This window comes from Clarias gariepinus, chromosome 15 (genome assembly GCF_024256425.1).
Source record: "Clarias gariepinus isolate MV-2021 ecotype Netherlands chromosome 15, CGAR_prim_01v2, whole genome shotgun sequence".
In the NCBI taxonomy this organism is placed as follows: domain Eukaryota; kingdom Metazoa; phylum Chordata; class Actinopteri; order Siluriformes; family Clariidae; genus Clarias; species Clarias gariepinus.
The window spans coordinates 15,545,151-15,565,315 of record NC_071114.1 but is presented as its reverse complement, the minus strand read 5'-3'; the positions used below and the strand labels follow the sequence as shown (position 1 = coordinate 15,565,315).

General features: G+C 38.9%; 1 protein-coding gene across 6 annotated transcripts in view; it reads right to left on the bottom strand.

The window, feature by feature from the left end:
* patj (PATJ crumbs cell polarity complex component) overlaps nt 1-20,165 on the bottom strand; it is a 134,160-nt gene that overhangs the window by 6,370 nt on the left and 107,625 nt on the right. For 5 of the 6 annotated variants that reach the window (XM_053512581.1, XM_053512583.1, XM_053512578.1 and 2 more), the window contains 15 exons: nt 16,712-16,784; nt 16,231-16,308; nt 15,127-15,219; nt 14,949-15,017; nt 13,386-13,512; nt 12,246-12,352; nt 10,141-10,224; nt 9,480-9,673; nt 8,823-8,970; nt 7,356-7,442; nt 6,804-6,930; nt 5,017-5,054; nt 4,787-4,909; nt 4,457-4,561; nt 1,321-1,424 (listed from right to left, as the gene is read on the bottom strand). In XM_053512581.1, the coding sequence (XP_053368556.1) occupies nt 1,321-1,424; nt 4,457-4,561; nt 4,787-4,909; nt 5,017-5,054; nt 6,804-6,930; nt 7,356-7,442; nt 8,823-8,970; nt 9,480-9,673; nt 10,141-10,224; nt 12,246-12,352; nt 13,386-13,512; nt 14,949-15,017; nt 15,127-15,219; nt 16,231-16,308; nt 16,712-16,784 (1,557 nt within the window). The remainder of the gene's footprint in view (nt 1-1,320; nt 1,425-4,456; nt 4,562-4,786; nt 4,910-5,016; nt 5,055-6,803; nt 6,931-7,355; nt 7,443-8,822; nt 8,971-9,479; nt 9,674-10,140; nt 10,225-12,245; nt 12,353-13,385; nt 13,513-14,948; nt 15,018-15,126; nt 15,220-16,230; nt 16,309-16,711; nt 16,785-20,165) is intronic. The other variant, XM_053512582.1, reaches the window with a different exon arrangement.

Sequence of the window (20,165 nt, the reverse complement as noted above, 5' to 3'; positions counted from 1 at the left end):
CTGCTCCTACGTATAATGAGATTATAACGTAAGTCGCTCTGGATAAGGGCGTCTGCCTAAATGCAATTGTAAGCAGCAGTTCTGCGTTTGGAAGTGCCTTTTTACAACTGTGTTGAGCTGAAAAGATTCTCAATGTGAACAAACTTTCAAACGTTGAGTTGGATGGGCAAAACACAAATACTAATTAGACAAGACTTGGTGATGCAGCATTTTTTATCCTCCTTAAAATCATTTATTCATTTACATAGTAAGCGCTATACCCCTAACCCTGTAAAGGGCTACTGGGGGCTGCGAGCCTATGCCAGGAGACTTTGGGCATGAGGCAGGGTACACCCTAGACAGGGCGTCAATCCATCGGCAGACGCACACACACGAACGCACACGCATGCACGCACGCACGCACTATGGAGAATTTGGGAGGACCAATTAATCTAGTCTGCATGTCTTTGGACTATAGGAGGAAACTGGAGTACCCGGAGGAAACCCCTCACGCACTTAGATCTAATGCAGGAACCTTGGACCCTGAAGGTGCAAAGCCACAGTTCTAACCACTACACCACCATGAAAATTTTCATTTTATTAAAATTAATAAAACAAAAAATAAATTATGTTAAACTGAAATTAGGCCTCCGAATGGCGCAGTGGTAAAGCGCTCGCCCTACAGTATCATCCGGGGAGCGCTGGTTCGAATGATGCTGGGTCCGGGTGATGCTGTTTTTCTCTCACAGCCGGAGGCGCAGAGAGAGCTGATTGGCCGAGCTCTCTCAGAGGGGAGGGATGAGAGGTACTCGCGCTCCCACATTAATCACGGCTCTACAGCCAATCAGGGGCGTCTGTGAGCTCGCGCACGCGGAAGGAGCGGCTAGCGCTTTCCTCCGAGTGTGTTACTCCGTCCCTAATGGTTCGTGAGCAAACAGTTCGAAAAGATGTCGATAGTTCGGATAGTCTTCGCCCACCCGACTGAGTGGTAGGAGCAGCCTTAATGTGGGAGCCCCCTAGTGACGGGGAGGAATTGGCTACGACTAATATTGGGGAAAAAACTAAACAAAAACAAAAAACTGAAATTAGAATGCGCTAACTCCTTTATCCTAAAGCCGGAACATATGAATGACATTCAGAACCATGCAGTTATAGAAAATTTATCAACATCTTCTAACAAAACACAAACGCAGAGGCATTGTAGCATATGTGAGTTTTAATACTTACACAATGAGAAAAAATGTCTCTACTTGAGTGGTGGGAAGTAATTATGCAGTACATGATGGGTGGGTTTTCCCAGTAAATGGAGGTGTGTGTTTGCTGGAGTGTCTCAAAACTCACTCTGGCTCTGTAATCGGGGTCTCAGGGTTGGTGCTCGGAGTGGAGCTTGAGGACATGCTCTCCACCTGACTGGCGATGGCGCTTATGTTAGTGTCTGCTATCACCTGTCAGACACACACACGAAAAAAAATCAAAAATTCTGGAAGAAATGTGTCTTAAAAAAACCCCACACAAACACACACAGACAGGATCTGTATAATAAACTACTGTCACACTCGCACAGACACACAAGTATCCTGGTAAAATACAGCACAAGCCACCCTGGCATCGAAAATCATATCAGTAAGTCTGACAGCATGTGTGTCATAAAGATGACTGTATGCCTGTGATAACGTGCATCTGTTAATGTGATGTGTGCGTTGGCCGTTGAAATGCACCCCTTTAATCCCTCCTGTCCTGGGTGCCATGCATACGATTGTTCTACAGACAGGCGGCGCTTCAAAGACATCGATCCGTCGACAAACACTTCCTACCATCACTCATCACGCCCACCATCTCCGTTTCCTGCATTAATTATTTTTTTTTTCCATTTGGAGGATTTCATTTCTGTATTTTAGCCACACATCATTTAAACCCGATGACTATTATGACGGTAGCGCTCAGAAAAAAAACCCTAATTTCCATATTTAATTAACAACGAGGCAATTAAAACTAAAACACACAACAACAAACAAAAGCTAATTAAAGAATGACTTAGCCAGTTTGAGAGAAAAGTGCAGAAACATTCCCTTGTCATCACATCCACTTATCTCAGAAGAAGAGAAAGAGAGAGAGAGAATTTTTTTTAAGAACATCCTGAGAAATAATATCGAGTTATTACCCAGCCTCTGTGAAAATGTCTGCATACCTCTAGGAGCCAAAACAATGCAAAAATAATCAAATAATCACAGTAAATATTGAGATGTCATGTGGCATTTGACACATGGGGAAAACTGGGCTAATTCCACATGTACCTGCTATTGAGAGAAAGAGATGAGAGGACATGCACGTAAATGAGCAGGAATGGACGTGGTAAAGAGTGAGGGGGAGAGAGAGAGAGAGAAAGAGAGAGAGAGAGAGAGAGGGGTAAACAGTAATTGGTCTCCTAGCTGGTGTAATCAGCAGCATGCAGGCAGGGCTCCCCCTGTTTGAAAGCTCGCTGCATTCCTCCTGGAGCGCGGCAGATAACAGTGCATTTGCATAAAGGCTCGGGATTATCTGGCAACCCGTGCTCAACTGCCGCACAGCTGCTGAGAGCTGATAACAGCGCAGTGACACAGCACCAACCACTCACACACTACAATAAATTCACACACACACACTCACACAGACACACACACACACAGTACTGTATAACATACACATACAGTCAGCGATCAGCACACAAACACAATCCTATACATTCACCTATACAAGATCGCATACACAACCTCTCACACACTTTCTTTCTCACTCACAATTTTTAATACAATCATGCATGAATAGACCGAGCAGCGCCTCAAACTCACAGAGAGAAAAGCTTCAGGTTATACAGGTGGGTGATAGAACGGACACGGAAATTTACAGGAGACGGCTTGACTAGATGCAAAAAAAAAATAAAAATGTAGCCTTGAGTTAAATGCTACATAAAATATAAAAGCAGCATTATGCATGCGCAATCAGGCTAAAGAATCATTTCAATGCAAAGAGCATAAAGGAAATACAGAGATTTGGGCTAGAGCTGCAGCGCTCTACAGTCACGCCGCGCTACATGGAGAATGCAACCTTTAAACGCTCCTTCCTCAAATCCCATCACACTAACACAGAGCGAAAAAGACAATATTTCACAACATAATATTATCCAGCCGGTAATGTTACCATATACATCATTGTGTAAACAACATTTACGAAAATGTAATTTAAAGATAGCTTTAGAAAGACATAAATTTAAAGTTGGTGAAGGGTTCACAGCAGAGATAATGGGTAAAAATACAGTAACCCCTGATACTATTACAGGGCCGTTATGGTAGAGCTTTCTAACACAGTATTTGAGCATAAACATAAACCTATTATGCATACAGACAAGACTATGCTTACTGAAGGACAAACAGCACCAATTGTAACTTTATATTTTGTCAATCTGTGTGATTTGTATTTTAACTGAATAACGCTTGCTTATTCCTTTTTAGTTTCGTCCAAAGTCATTTTAAAATGTCAGTGATCTAGAAAGTAATCTACATCATTCATGTTTATTAACCCCTCACTCCAGTACATTGCAGATGCACCCTTCACAATCATTGCTGATGACGTTATTGACATGTCAGTGACGCAGCGTATGTGAATCTACTGTACAGTCTGTGCTAGAATGAAATCAGCCCCAGTCTTTACCTCAAATAATGATGTCTATTTTTGTTACAGGTATTAAAGAAAGTAAGGTGTTACTGGAGCTCTCGTATTTGGTTCCAGGAAAAAAAAAAATAATAATAAAATTTTAATGGTAAAATTTTACCAACAGCAAAAAAATCTGATGCATGCAAAATATTAATCTTTATATCAACATCTGAGCTTTGAAAACGGAGGTGTCTAAAAAGACACGTAAGATGTAATAAATCACAACGAAAAAATGCACAACAAGAACAAAGAGAAGGCTCTGTCCCACAAACCAATCCAGCAGCAGCGTAAAACAGTTAATGTTCTTAATGTTCTAGTAAAAGGTCCATATAAATCACTACAAAACTAATTTCCTCGACAACTCTTCATCTTCATTTGAGATTTACAGCCACTCTGTTTTAATGTTTGGAAGAACCACACTAATTTCCACTTGACAGATCTGCACTGGGGTGTAATTGTGATTGCTGTGGTGGCAATTTGGCAAAGTGTGGCAGTTGGCCAGGATGTTGTGCACATGAAAACTTCTGAAACTAGCTTTTTGAAATGTCAGCCTCTTTGGCTGGAGTTCTTTAAGCTTTTAATTCAAGAACAACAACAAAAAATACTTTACGGCATACTTTTAATAATGTGCTATACTAATAGGTTTACTATATTAATAACATAATACTGATATTTGGTTTTTGTACAGATATCAAAAATGGAGCGTACTGCTGAACAGACTTTCTAAAATGACATTGTTTTTTTCCTTATCTAAAATAATATCAGCCTTTTACTGTGCAACATATACCTGTAAAACAATGCTGCCGTAGGCATTTTTCAGCATGGTGACCACCTCTCCATGGGTCAGACCATCCAGAGAATGGGAGTTAATGCTTACAATACGGTCACCCACCTACTCATAAAGAAAGAAAGCACACAACAAAGACAGAATTATAAGGAACACAAACATATATGTCATTTCGATTTCATCAATTCCAGTTCAGTGCCATTTAGAGTCGTGGCCTTCACCTTGTCTTCTACATAAAGTTAAATCAATAACACATCTGTCTGTACACAATGGCGGAAAGCTAGAAGGACAGAGGTAAAAGGTGAATAAGAGGTGTGTGTGTTTTGTAACCTTGAGGCGGTGGGTCCTAGCAGCTACACCATTAGCCTGGATCATAGCAATGAAGATGGGGATGTCTCCCAGCGGACTGCCCTTTCCTCCAGCTATACTGATCCCCAACGCATCAGTTGGGCCCTGTGGGGTAACACACGCAAACACAGACATTTCATGTGTCACTCACAGGAGAAGATTTTAAAATCACTCAGTTGGTGTTGTTTTAGAAGGAATAGTTGAATTCTTACACGTGTGATTTCCACTGTGCGAAGACCTGTTTCAACTACTGAAATTGGACAAAAACACACAAAATAAAATTAGTACAAATGTCTATGATTTATAATAATGACATCAATGTACTAAGCAAAATTAGATGAGTCATTATATTTAAGGAAAAAATAAGCCAGGTGACAATAATCACTATGGTTTCTGGTTTCCTGTGTTGGGTCTGCATTGCAAAAAAAGTGACTATCACAGCAGTCTTAACTGGTCTGCTAAATCACCACAGGACCATTAAAAACTCAGTCGAAAACAAACAAAGGAAGTCCAGAATGAGTCACTGGTTACCTTTTAAACCATCAAAACACTTTACAATAACCGATTTTCAAAAACGAGCAGGAAGCTGATGTCTTTTGTTTAATGTGTGGTGGTTTGGGAAATCCTTTCACATGGGGAACGTTTTAGTTTTCTCTTTTGCATATAATATAATAACCAGTAAAGTAAGCATTTTACATTCTGGTCATCTCTCACAGTAAAATGGGTGAGAACTGCATTTACAAATACCAAGGGCAATTTAAGAGACTCAATGATACAGCATCCACCATACACTAATTTAACACATAAAAATGTTATGTAAGGAGCTTTTCTCCTGCCAGCTGTTTCAGTTTCAGCAACAGCGTTTGTGCATCACTAATATTTTGACAGGTGGTATTTTGATCACTTACAGATCATATTATGACCATGTTTGTTAAACCATATCCTTATCTACCAAATCATGTTCACTGCTAAAATCTGTTTAAAATAACAATAAATGTCCATTGAAGCTGACCTGTTAAACTTTGTTAAAGACAGAAAAATACAGCTGAAGTCAAAACCTGATTTTTCCCTTATGTTTCTCTGTTTGGCAGAATTCAACCACAATGATATGTAACACCATCATACATAGTGTTTTACTGAAATACTATGGTGTAGATTGTTTAGTGTATGCATATATATATACATAATATACCCTATTCATTAACAGTGCTGTGAAAAAGTCTTGAGCCAACCCCATATCTTCACATTTTGATATACTTTTCTGTAGAGAAGTCTTGAGGAACACATCACCAGGATTCTTGATGGACTCCTTAGGCTCTCGTTTTTGGTTTTCGTTTTCAGTCCAGTCTCTAAACAAGCTTGATGCAAGCTGGATAAATCTAATAATTAGGTGCAAATAATGACAGATGATCAGGCTTGTGATTAGTATACTAGTGATGCTGAATACTGAGTGATTGAAACAGACGAGAGGGGAAATAAGGTTGCTGCAGAGGTTACATAAATAGAAATTTGTAAACTGTATCTTTAGACACTTCGCAGTCTGTTGTAGTAAAACATTTGGTGTAATTTATTTAATTCAATACATATAATTTAATTTCATATGAAGAAATGAGGGGGACTCATAACTTTTGTAGTCATTAGTTATCAATCAGCCACTCATGTGGCATCAGTGCAATATATAAAATCATGTATGGAGATACAGGCCAATAGTGCAAATCCCTAAACCATCCAGTGATTAGCAGTTTTGAGCAGAATGCCATGCTTAAGTTTACATGAAGGCTACAATAACTCGTATAACAATCTTTATAAAGCCATCTCAGAGCACATAAAAATTTGAGATGGAACTAACTAAAGCACTCGACCTGTAGCTGGATAATTTTATGCACTGCACTGATGTCACATTATTGGCTGATTGGATAATTGCATGGATGTGCAGATGTACAGATGTTCCTATAAGTGGCTGATGAGTGGACCCAAGTTACACAGAGTATACCGATACCAGAGCTCTTGGCGTTGGACTCGTTTCCAGTTCTCTTAGTGCTGCTGGGTAACTGGCTGGGTTGTGGGGCAGTGGGAGGAGCCATGGGGGCCACAGGGATGTTGTTGGTCATATTGCATGCATGACTCTGGAAACAAAAGAAGGAAAGCGAATGAGCATGAAGCTTAGCAGGAGTAAAACATTATACACAAACAGACTTGCTACATATATGCTCATGCACGCATGCTTACTCACACACACACACACACACCCACACCCACACACACACACACACACACACACCATAGTTACTCATGCAGGTAAAAGTCCCTATTCTGCCAAACAAGATACACAGCCAGGACAACTTAGCACATGCACATGCGGACACTTCTGTACTTCTATAAGAGGGTGGACTGCTGTCCATTCTGTCCCATGGTTCATCTTGCACTGCCCAAAAGCAGGGCAATACCACAGCAAGGTTTTGGCGTTAGTGGTTAGATTTTAGAGTGTGTCAAACAGGGGGCATGCAGAGTCAGAAGAGTGCACTGAGTATCCCAGCCCTTATTTACACACCTGGCTTCCCTGAGAGGTGCGTCTGGAGGAGATCCAAGAGGCAGCCTTCAGTCGGCCCAACTCTAGCTGCACCATTCCCCTGGCACACTGCATCAGGGCACAGTGTATGTTGTGTGAATGATGCACTCAAGAATTAATGTGCGCACACACACACACACACACACACACACACACGGTATGTATGGCAGAGTTCTTCTCTCAAGGCCAAATTGTGTCTTAATCAGCTGCTGTCCAGCAAAGTTGAAATAAAGTGTGTATGTTGCTCTCGTCCAATGTGTTAGTAGTGAACATCTTTGGAAATTAACTATACATAATAAATACAAGACATTAATATGATTTTCCCAACAAAACATTTAACTAAAATCTTATGTGCAAAGAAACACAAACAGGTTTCTGTAAAGTTATCTTACTTGTATGGCAAAAAATACAAAATCTGGCAAAATTGTGTTGGCAAACTTTTACTAACATCAGCTCTGACAGCAGTGCAGCGGTGATGCTGAATGCCAGACCTACTGTATGGTATTAATACACTTAATCTAATAAATTATAGTTTCTAAAGGAACTACACTCATTTTAAAAGTATACCATGCTTTGATTTATTCCTTTCTTATTATATGGTAGTAGGTTTTAAACATAACCTTAAAAATATCTGTATGCAACACCACTGACATAAAATGCAGTTTGACATGGAATGGTATTCGAAAATGTGTCTCTACTGCCCCCAAGTGAGGAATACGGTATTTCTTCATACTCATAAGTATGTGAAGAATGCAGAAATGCTGTATTTATTACATCTCCACATTCAGGGCAAAGTCAAAAGCAGTTTATTTTACATATTTCAGCATGCCAGCTTTAGTATAAAAAGTAAATCCATGTCATAACTTATGAAAAAGTGAAATATATCAATATTGATGACCTTGCTTGAGCATGGTAGGTCTGTTACTCTCATTCTTCTTGTCGATCTCTCTCTCTCTCTCTTTCTCTCTCACACACACACACAACATATAAAATCTTCCAGGTTATCCCAGATTTATCGCCATCTTATATCACCTGCATATTTACAGATAGTGTGCGGCTGCAGAAGGGGAACTCTAATTATAGTCCAAACTCCAGTGGCATCAAATCAAATGACTAGTACACTGATATAATTCTCAATAAATACAGCAGCATTTACCAATATGTTTAATCAATGACATCAAATATTAAAAACAAACTAATTACACTCTATATATTGAATATTCTGTATTTTCTAATTTAAAATCCACATCCTTCATATGAATTCCAATTCAGTGACACCAAAATGGGATAATCATCTGTATACACACAACAATGGTGACACCTTGTGGCTACTTTAAGCAACTGCTTTGTAGCCCACTTGGGCTAAATCTCCTCTAATCCTGTTTGTGCTGTGGTACCTTATCACTGGTGGTGTTGTAAGCAGGGCTTAAGACTTTAGGCTGTGCTAACCTTAAGAACAGCAGCAACCGTCTCCTGAGAAGCTCGTCTCATGTCCTCTCCATCCACAGAAAGGATCTGGTCTCCTTGCATGAGCCTTCCATCCACATCAGCTGCACCGCCTTTAACTACGTCAGAGATAAAGACACCTGTACCATTCCTGCACAAGTGAGAGAAAAGTGACAGAGAAAAGGTGAAATAATGATGCAATTGCTTCACTGAAGAGCTTGGAAGTAGGAATGGGCAATATGTACTCAGATCAGGTTTGAGTTATATAATGCATATTTTGCATTTTAAAAATAGTTAAAAGTAGAAAGGATTAAAAAATATGTAATTTATTTAAAGATCAATTACTAACAAGATACAAACTGATATTAACAATATAACAACCAAATACTAACAATTAATTCATTGTTTCTATTTAAAGTTTGCAAAAGGTTTAAAAACAAACTGATAAAAAAATATTTAGAAGTGGACTCTAACATAAGTTCTCTAAGTACATCTTACAGTATGACACTGCCATACTGCTCAGCCCTGAGTATTGTGCATTTCTGTATTATAGTTTCTCTGATAACACTGACTCATATTATATTCCTAGGTTGTGCACCCTCCTGAGAAAAAAACCAGCATTATTCAGTGGTGTTAACCTATGAAACAGTGGCCACCTACCTCTTTCCCACGATGCTGAGGCCAAGGCCACGGCCACTCTTCTTCTGCAGTTCTACAGAGAACACATCCAGGTTTTCCTCATCGCGGTACTGTGCTTCGTCCCGCAGAATTGCCAGACGCACTTTAGCTGGAGTCTGTCTCAGAGCCGCAATGGCATCCTCGTGAGCTACACTGCGGAGGTCAACACCATTCACCTACAGACGACAACGCAGAGTATTACCAAGACACCTTGAACCAACACAAAACATGTATAAAGGAATGTAAAATTAAATAAATATGACAACAGAAATTAACAAGGCAAAATGTTTATAAAGATGGAAACTTGCCATCATAACAAATGACATGTTAGAGCTGAGCTAAATGGACAAAAATATTTCTCTGCACTTTCTGACCAACTTTCCCCGACCTGCAGTAAATATTTTATCCAGCAGATGGAAGCACATCCTCAGGCTGCTGCAGATCAGTGGGACTCAGTAACTGTTAGTTGAGAAAGGGGCGATGATGGAAGGCGTGCTTTCACACAGACAAATTACTGCTCAATTACTTTTCTTATTTTTATTTAACTTGTTTATAGCTTGCATTTGTTCACTTGATGAAGAGTAACAGAAAAGAAGAATCATTGGGCAGGACTCAATTCCCCCTTGGGGGGGGTGAATCTAACCTCTAATATCTGGTCTCCAGCCCAAAGTCGGCCATCTCGTGCTGCTGCTCCCTCCTCATATACCTCATGTATCACTATAGCGTCCTGGACATTAGACACACAGGTGGAGAGAGAGAGAGAGAGAGAAAGAAAGAGAGAGAGAGAGAGAGAGAAAGAAAGAGAGAAAGAAAGAGAGAAAGAAAGAGAGAGAGAGAGAGAGAGAAACATTGATTCTTGTGCAACTTGATGATTGTGGCTTGCAACCCTCAACTGCTCAACACGTTCCTTGTCTATTATTTCATAACATTATTAAACATTAAAAATAACTTAAGGTGCAGAAATTAACAGTTTACTTAAGACCTTTTGAAATGAATGAAATAAAAACTCGCCGTAAACATTTTTAATGGCAAACAAACTACCAAGTAAAGGTTTTCAGTATTACAATCTCATATTCAGTGCTTTATTTAACAGGAGCCAAACCTGTGAAATATAATTAATTACAATTAATAATCAATGATCATTTTATTGTTTAATCATTTTCTCTTTCTGATATTATCGCACATACTGACTCCTTGAGTAAATATCATTCTGATATTAAAGCTTTAAAATTACAGTTAAATAAATACTTACACAGTAAAAAAATAAGAAATATTATAAATATAAATTCTGTATAATAAAATAAATCCTAACACACAAAAATCTTTTCAATATACACATATAGACTATATACTGTACATCTTCAGTTCCCCCAAAAATTACTTGTCAAATCCAATTTTAATATTTGACATGACTGTAACTGCTGATATGGTTTCCCTTACACAGTATATAATGCACCATCTTATTAAATCTCTAGTTGGGCACAGTTACAGCAAGTGCGTTTTGCAAAATCAGAAAAAAAACCCTGCTCCAAACCATTTCATTTATTAATAATTTAAGAAAAGTACAGAGATAGAAAACTTCCTCTTCCCAGAGAAATGCCAAACCTTAAGGGAAAACTGGCTCTAAAAAAAGCAAACAATCTGGTAAAGAAACACAGAAACAGTTCTCACTGTTCCAAATGAGATAACCCGCATACCTGGGGGCTTTTTCTAACAGATCAGAGCAGTGAAGCCAGCTGGCCAACTAAGCAGGGATGAGTGGAATACTGATTGTTGCAGCTCAGTGACTGTGTGCTGCTAAAAGCCTGAGGCACATGTACAGTCTATAGAGTCGGGGTCAGTGGAGAACGCAGGGCTCAATGGGACAGCTCCAAACACACAAACCTGCAAGGTTTGTTCATAGGCTAGAAATGACTGCAGCAGGAGAGCTGCTTCCGACTACTCTACTCTTCTTAAATGACCCTATCCGTCTCCAAGTCCAAACCCATAGGCAACTGTCCAAAATGCAGCTGCTGATTTTAATAAGAACAATGTGGTAATAGATTTTTGTGGAAACATTTGCACTATTGGAAGACGGTTTAGGGCAGAGCTTCAGCCCTGATGTTACACAATTTAAAGGGGAACCTTATTGTGATATACACACAAGGGCTTGACTGATAACTGCAGTATGGTTATTTATTCAGTCTTCCTCAGTAACCACTCCATCCTTGTCACACTTATGCACATCTGGGGCAATCATGCATTAATTCAACCTACATGCATGTTTTTGGAAGATGGGATGAAACCATATAATCAGAGGAAACCCATGCTGAAATGAGGAAAACACAAAATGTTCCACAGTTGTAAGTAGCCTAAGTTTAGGATTGTAGCAGGGACCCCGGAGTTGTGAACTGAACCCACTGCACCCAGTGCTTAAACTTGCTTTAATAAAATAAAGTACTGTGAAGAACACAGTCCTCAAATGAAAAACTGTCCTCAAATGTAACCTTCCAGATTGGACTGGTTTGCTGAAGATGTGGAATATCTTCCTTTACATCTAAACCAAATCAGCAATCAGTATTAATGTATTTTATGTATGGGTGCCATTACTTTAAATAAACCTTTTGGCCAAAATAAAGCCCCAAAGTGATTGATTAGCTGGATCAGGCAGAATTAGGATAACATTGCAAAACACTGCAAAAATACATATCCTCTGTGAATAACATTGGCCTAAAACGAGAAAGTGAGGGCTGCAGGTGTCTTCCATACCAGTTGTGTGTCTTTGCCGCCGACAATACTGAGACCGAGACCAGAGCGGCCCTTAGAGATCTCAATAACAGTCTCCTGCCCTGGCACTATAGGACATGTAGCAGGGTCTGCAAACAGGAGAAAAGAATAGAGAAGCAGAACAATGAAGACAAGAACCAATAGTGAGCAAGCAAGATACTTTAGGTGCAGAAATGTCTGCTTGTGCTAGATGTTACAGACAAGAAAGCAATCTTATATTCTGAGATACTACAACAACAAACATAAAATTAAAAAGTTGACCAATGTACCAATGTGTGTTTTTCCCTTTTCAACATTTCAAACCAGGGTCCGGGTTCGATTCCCGGCCAGGCTCGTTTCCGGTCTCTGTGTGCATGGAGTTTGCATGTTCTCCTCGTGCCTGGTGGGTTTCCTCCGGGTACTCCGGTTTCCTCCCACAGTCCAAAGACATGTAGATTAGGCTAATTGGTGTTCCCAAATTGCCCGTAGTGTGTAAATGAGTGTGTGACTATATGTGTGTGTGTCCTGCGATGGATTGGCACCCTGTCCAGGGTGTACCCCGCCTTGTGCTCTTAAAACTCCTGGGATAGGCTCCAGATTCCCGCGACGCTGAATACAGTATAAAGCGGTATAGAAGATGAGTAAGTGAGTGAGTCACATTTACTCTCGACCCTCTCGGATAACGTGATAAAAACAGAAGGCCATATTGTGTGTGCGAAGTGAATGCTCCACAGAACACTGGGGAATATATGACACATTAGAGCTTAAAACACACCAGATCACTCACACAAGTCATATTGTGCTGGCTCTGATACACATCCTTATAAAACAATCTCAAAGCAAATGGTAGCAAAATACTCTCCCCACCTGAGCACATCCTGCTTTTTTTTACCGGCATTCTTAAATCAATAACTCGTCTTTTAACTTATTCATTTATTTACTATTTTCACATTTATTGCTATTAATTTCATAACATTTTTGTAATTAAACATTCACAAGCAATTTAAATTTGACTCTGTAGTTTGTACATTAAAGTAGAGTTTCACACCGCAATTTATAATTTGAACTTACAAAGCTAAAGAAGCAAAATGTCCTTGGATTTAAGGAGAAATTAGTTCATTTTAATTCTGGTTGAACTTGTACCTTTGCTGCAGCACTCAAAATCAGGGCTGGTGGATAAAAGAGGCACTGGAGGTAATAGCGCTGCCACATCCACAGAAGTTAATGGAAGCTTGATGGAGTTTTTTGGGCTCTTGGCAAGGCTAGGAGTCTATAGACATAGACACACAAACAAAAACAAACACACACAATATTGATGTGCATTCCATCACCAATATCCCAAGTCCAACTTTTCATCTAAACATTCATCACATTCTTACTTTGAACGCAAGAGCCATCAGCCTAAAGCAATCCTGCTTTATATTTCTCCTTTTCTCTCTCACAGAGGGTTTTGATGTGCACTGCTAAAATTACCCGACCCCAATATCCCATCTAAACGCACCATCCCAGTACCCCATTTAAACATTCATCACTTACTCACTTTGAACACCACAGGCATGGTCTCTCTTATTCAATCTCTCTCTCTCTCTCTCTCTCTCACACACACACACACACACACACACACACACACACACACACACACACACACACCTTTAAAAATGCATTTTCATTGTAATAATTTAAAAAGTTGTAGTGTTGGAACACATTGTAACATTAATACGCTTATCATACTGCCTCAGACAGGAAGCCCAGTGATAGTGTTACACAAATCACAGAAGTAAATAATGAGAAAGCTACATTATGATAGACGTTAGCATTTTGGGGTTTTAAATTAATTCAGGTAAATTTACAATTTAGGCAACCTGAGAGTCACTTTAAAACTGACCATCAATACCTCTTCAATCAGGATTAGCTTCTGTGCCTCCAATACACTCCAATAGGAAATCTCAAATGTTTCATTCACATCCATAAATATTTGACTGTTTACCACAGCATATAAAAGTTAAAAATAAATAAAAAATATGCGCTCAAACAAGCAGGAACTGAAGACAGCTGTAATAAAGGCTTGACAGAGCATCACCAGGGAAGAAACTCAGCCCCTGGGCACTTCAGGCAGTCTTTGACAGCAACTGTTTCCTTAAAAACACACTGCTTATCCTCTGCCATTCACCTAATAAATTAAAGCTGAAAGTATTTATTATTTCATTTTAACTCTAAAATACTTTGGCAAACACTTCAAATAACAATAACTTTGTCAAGGTCTGAATATTTATAGAGCTGACTGCACAGTTATATACTGTATGTAGGGCGCTTTGTAGGGAATAAAACATTTTCTGTAAATCACTCACTGGAGTCAGTGTGTCTGTAACAGTGTGTTATTCCTCTTCTACCATAGCAATTAAAACATGTGAGACCCAAAATGATGTTAGAGCTATGGTGTAATAGATAAATGATACCTTCTGACCCATTAGATAACAAAAATAAAAACCTGACTCAATGATTTTCATTTACATGCATTATCATTTTCACCATAAACAAATTGCTCTTTTTTCAAGGGTTAGAACTTAAAGAAATACAAATACATGCTGCTTTAGTGACGAACACTGTTTCAGATCCCTTTGCATAAATGTTTGTATGAAATTGAGCTATTAAAAGTTATTTTGTTTAATTAAATGTGCACCAGGAAAATAAACATTTAAAACACACCTTTTCCAACGTAGGTCTGGAAACATCCTCACACACAGTCTCTAATGTTCTTTCTGAAGGCTTTAGCTTCTAAGAAGAGAATGGTAAGAAAAGAAATTATGGAAAACTGAAAGAAAAAAAGTACAATTCAGTATTTTCTTTATCTGTCAAGATATTAATCAAAGAAAACTTCACTCACCTTAGAGGCGGCCTCACCGTCCTGCCGGCTCTTGTCCACTGTCTCTACAGTCACTGAGCTCTCTGAAGTGGCCTCGCTCGTCTGCTCCTGGATCTGGGGTCAATATAAAACAGTATTGACTCCTCTTACAGTTACAAACAGGGCAGGCCTGCGTCCCGAAGCTCCATATAAGACTACAAGGCATTTAATGGATGAAAGCAAGTAAAAAATATTCTGCTGGTTTGAGAAATAGTAGGAGTAGGAATCTGTGAGAAAATAGAGCTCCAGCTGTTAACACACCAACTTGGATCTGGGTTAAAAAACACTGTTTAGTCAGAAGGACTAAAATCAAAATAATAAGCCAATGGTTTGTAATGTTCAAAACAACCAAATAATGAGTACTAGCTTTAAGTAATATAAATACAAAGTACTAATGCTAATTATTAATATTATGAGGCGATATACCTTACCACACACTGATAACAGTATTAATGGAGATCTATTATAGCACAATTCAACTGCTAGTCACTACAAATATTACATTAGACAATGCAAGAGTTACTGGCTTGGTTTGTCTTTCATATGTGGATGATTTTGTGTAACTTTCAATCACCACATTTTTTTAAAAACCAATTGTTAATTCTTCAGTTAAAGTTTTTTTAATTTATTGTTATATTCTAGACATGACATTACTTGAGTATGTAGATGGCAAACAGTATTTGAGTTTTGTAAATTTTATTTTAAAACAGAAAAAGAAAAAAAGATGCATACTGATATTCTCAAGATTTCACAATGATTAACAGTATGAGAAACTGATAACATGCCATGTCTCAGAAAACAGTAAACTTGAGTTGACTTTACAGTGACAATGACTGCAATGATGGTGGGGTGATGTTTGTTCCACTGTGCTAAAATTGAAAAAAAAAAAAAAAAAACATGGAAAACCTTAAAAACATAGGTTTAAGGAGCATAAATGGACCCTGATGTGCAGTGTCATACCTTTGCGTATATATATATATATATATATATATATATATATATATATATATATATATATATATATATCTGTAATGTTAGCTACTGCAGCAGACAGATGAGAATAAAAAAATTATGAGTTTGTCTAACCTGGCTCAGCAGGGGCTCTGGAAGACTCTCCGGGGGCTGCGTCTTCTCTGCAGATATTACAGGAAGGCTCGGATGAATCTGAAATCCATGATCTGACTTCAGATATGATGCTTCATAAAAGTGAAAGGACAGATCACAACTTGCTACAACTGCTGAGTTCAACCTATAGCAGCAGAAAATAATTCCAGCTCTGACTATATAATAGCAGGGCATATTAATCGCTATTAATTTATTGGCCGTCAGGCTCGGACAATAATGCATTTATAGGGCCAGTACTGTTTCTCCCCCCCTCGAAACTGCTACACGAGTATTATTATAAAAACAGCTTGGTGGATTTCAAACTAGTGAAATGTTCTAGTAGGGAGCCTGGGTGTGCAAATCTTAGGCAGCAAAACCTTTTCTACAGTCATTTTCTCTCCCAAAAGTCAAAAAATGGAACATTTTGAGAAAAGATGAGAGGCAAAAAAAATATATACTGCACCTCACTTGAAGAGAGAAACGAAGGCTGGTAGGGGAAAGGTGGAACTGCCATTTGATTGATAGCATCCTCATTTCTGTGTAAGACAAAACATAGCCATTTTGTGCAGTGGCACTATGCAATAGTGAACAAAAAAACATTACATTTAAAGAACGACAAATCCAAGATTATCAACAGTATCTGAAATACTCAAATCAGTCCACGCCACCAAGGTCCATGCCACAGTTAAAGTCAAACAAATCTCAATTTTCCCCAATTCTGATGTTTGATGTACACATCATCTGAAGCTTTTGGCCGGTACCAATATTATTTAACATTTTGTTCTGCTGCCACTCAATTGACATGGTTTGATAACTGCATGAAGGTGTACACGTGTTCCTAAAAAAATTGACGGTCATTGCCTATTTGGATTTATAAATCTTTCATCACTTTCAAAAGCATCTTTGCTTTAGATAATCTGCTGATACAGATGCTAGAGCTTAGGTGTCTTGGTGCTTACTTTTAAAAATTTTAATTATTTATGTCTAAATGTTAAAATTCAGATCAAGTGTCTTAAAACTGGTTCAGAAAAAAGATTTACATCTTCATCAACAGTTCATCTAATGTATGTTGGACAGCATGCTTTAAATGCAATTGTGTTTTGTGAATTGTCTCTTTGTGATTAGGTATAGTATTAAGCTGCAAACTCTCCTATGTCCTGATTTCAGTAAGTGCATGCATATATGTTCCCTCCTCATTTATAATCTAGAAACCCTGTTGCACAAATAGATTTGCCTTATACATCTCAGTGTCTCTGTGTACGTCTGTCTCTCTGATGATCTCGCTGAGGACAAGCTTTCTGAAACCTATCTGAACACAAAACCAGCTGCTAAATTGTCTAAGGCTGTGTAGAGAATTGAAGGAGCACACAAAACAATGCAGCAGTGCAGCACAATTGAGCCTCCACTGAGACGATATCAAGTATCTGGGTAGCTATGAAACATGGCACAAGGGAGCAGGATGTGACAGAGCAGATGTCTGAGAATTTAAAAATGTATTGTTGTGATGTAAATGAACTGGTGTTTATTGCCTGTTTATTTAGCCAATATAACTTTCATAATAATAAAAAATATATAATAAAAGCCATTGTTGGATTATGTACAATTTATTAACACACATCACTTTAGGAGCTCCATAATATGATGCATCAACGCTTTTCTTTAAAAGTTACCATATGCTGCTGGTGCTAAATATTATTTTAACTGAAGCAAAACTGCATCTTTTTTCATTCAGTTAAACCCTTTTTCTCCAAACATGAAGTAAAAAATTTATAATAAAAAATAAAGTATGAATATAATGAAAGACAATGCTAACCAAATAAAAAGTCTTTTTTTTATATAAAAACATTTCCATAATTTTTTTTTCTTTAAATCCAATTGCATTGTTTTCCATGTTACAGGATTAAATTTAATTTCTTCTGGGTATTACATCTATGCCATCTCTCTCTTACACATAATTAGTAAAGTGAGGGAATAAATATTTATAGCTGTTATAACGCAATTAATAACAGGTGTCCCAGTAGTGCCACCCCAGCATAAATGACTAGTAACAACAAACAAGTGGAGCATGATACACAAACATCATCCTTCACAAAGGAAAAGCAGCATCCTCCATGAAGCTGGAGGAAAGAACCAGGTTTTTTGTGGAGTGATGGACACCTTGAGACCAGTGGAGGAGTGGCATTCTTATTGAAGCAAGAGGGGTGAGTGAAGTGCTCCAAGAAGCAAGAAGTGGGAATGAAGTTCTCTGCAAAGCAAGAGCAAGGAGCTACACACTCACCATGGAGGAATTATGTCCTCTGTGGAGGAGGGAGATGGAACAAGGTCCTTAACCTGGCAGGGACATAGATCAATGTCCTCAGCTGAGCAGGAAAGATTTGTGACTTCCTCAGCATACAGTAGTTTGGTATAAGGCTGCATTTTTTTTTTAACAAAAACATTTATTGCACCCAAGTTCATTACCACATGCGTTAGTTTAAATCATCTGATTTAGCTATAGGTGGGATGGTTGTGTAGTGGTTAACACTGTCGCCTTGCACATCGAGGGTCCGGGTTCGACTCCCAGCCAAGCTCAATTCCTGTCTGTGTGCATGGAGTTTGCATGTTCCCCCCTGTGCTTGGTGGGTTTCCCTTCGGATACTCTGGTTTCCTCCCACAGCCCAAAGATATGCAGGTTAGGCTAATTGGCATTCCTAAATTGCCCATAGTACGTGAGTGTGTGTGTGTGTCTGTGCCCTGCGATGGATTGGCACCCTGTCCAGGGTGTACCCTGCCTCGTGCCCTAAGCCTCCTGGGATAGGCTCCAGGTTTCTGTGACCCTGAATACAGAATAAGGTGGAATAGACGATGAGTGAGTGAGAGAGTGAGTGAGTGTTCCTGAATGTTCTCCCTGTGCTTGATGGGTTTCCTCCAGGTTTCCTCCCACAGTCCAAAGACCTGCAGATTAGGCATATTGCTGTTCCCCAAATTACCCATAGTGTGTGAATGAGCATGTGAGTGAGTGTATGTGTGCCCTGCAATGGATTGGCACCCTGTCCAGGGTGTACCTCGCCTCGTGTCCTAAGTCTCCTAGAATAGGCTTCAGGCCCCCCTGCGACCCAGAAGACAGGATAAAGCAATATGAACGATGAAAGAGTAAGTGATTAAGCAATCTGGGATTGTTGTCAATAAATAAGTAAACACACGAATGCAGCGTGAGCTGAATGCAGAAAATGTATGCAAGTGAATTGCTATCATCCAGAACTGAGATTGCACGTACCAAATATATATATATTTTTTCAAAACTAATTACGCAGCCCGAGTTGGAACATTATCTGAAGTGTAGCCGGTTGATTAAGGGATGTCCAGGGTAGAGTAAAGAGATGGTATGATGCATATCAGATGGTGTGATAAAAATCAGATATAGAACCAGTCCCTCATGGTCCTTGCCCACTTTCCAGGACATTTCTTCCAAAAGAGCTTCCTGAATGCTGAAAAAAATCTGTCACGTCTATTGATTAACTAGTTAGCTTTGTAGCTCGAAACTCATCACAGACAGTTCAGAGGTAATTTAGAATGACTTGGAAGCAATTACTTAAGAGACTAAGTGTTTTCTTCCAGAAAAAGACAAAGACACATCCACATGTCAAAGACCTGTTTTAAGTAAGGTCCCTTTCACCCCCCAGAAGTGGGAGGGACCATAGCAGACAGATATCAAGTGCAAAAGGTCAATAGGACAATTATCACTCTGGGGCGGTAACAGTATCTTTATTCAGTGTCGCTCTGCATCAGACTTTTTTCTTAAAATCATGTCTTATTCCTTTTATTTACTCTGAGTATTTTTCTGTCCACATGATTGAGTCCCCATTCAAAACGTATAAATTCGACAGAAGGTACTGAACCTCTTATACCAAGTCAACCACAAAGAACTGGAGGACAGC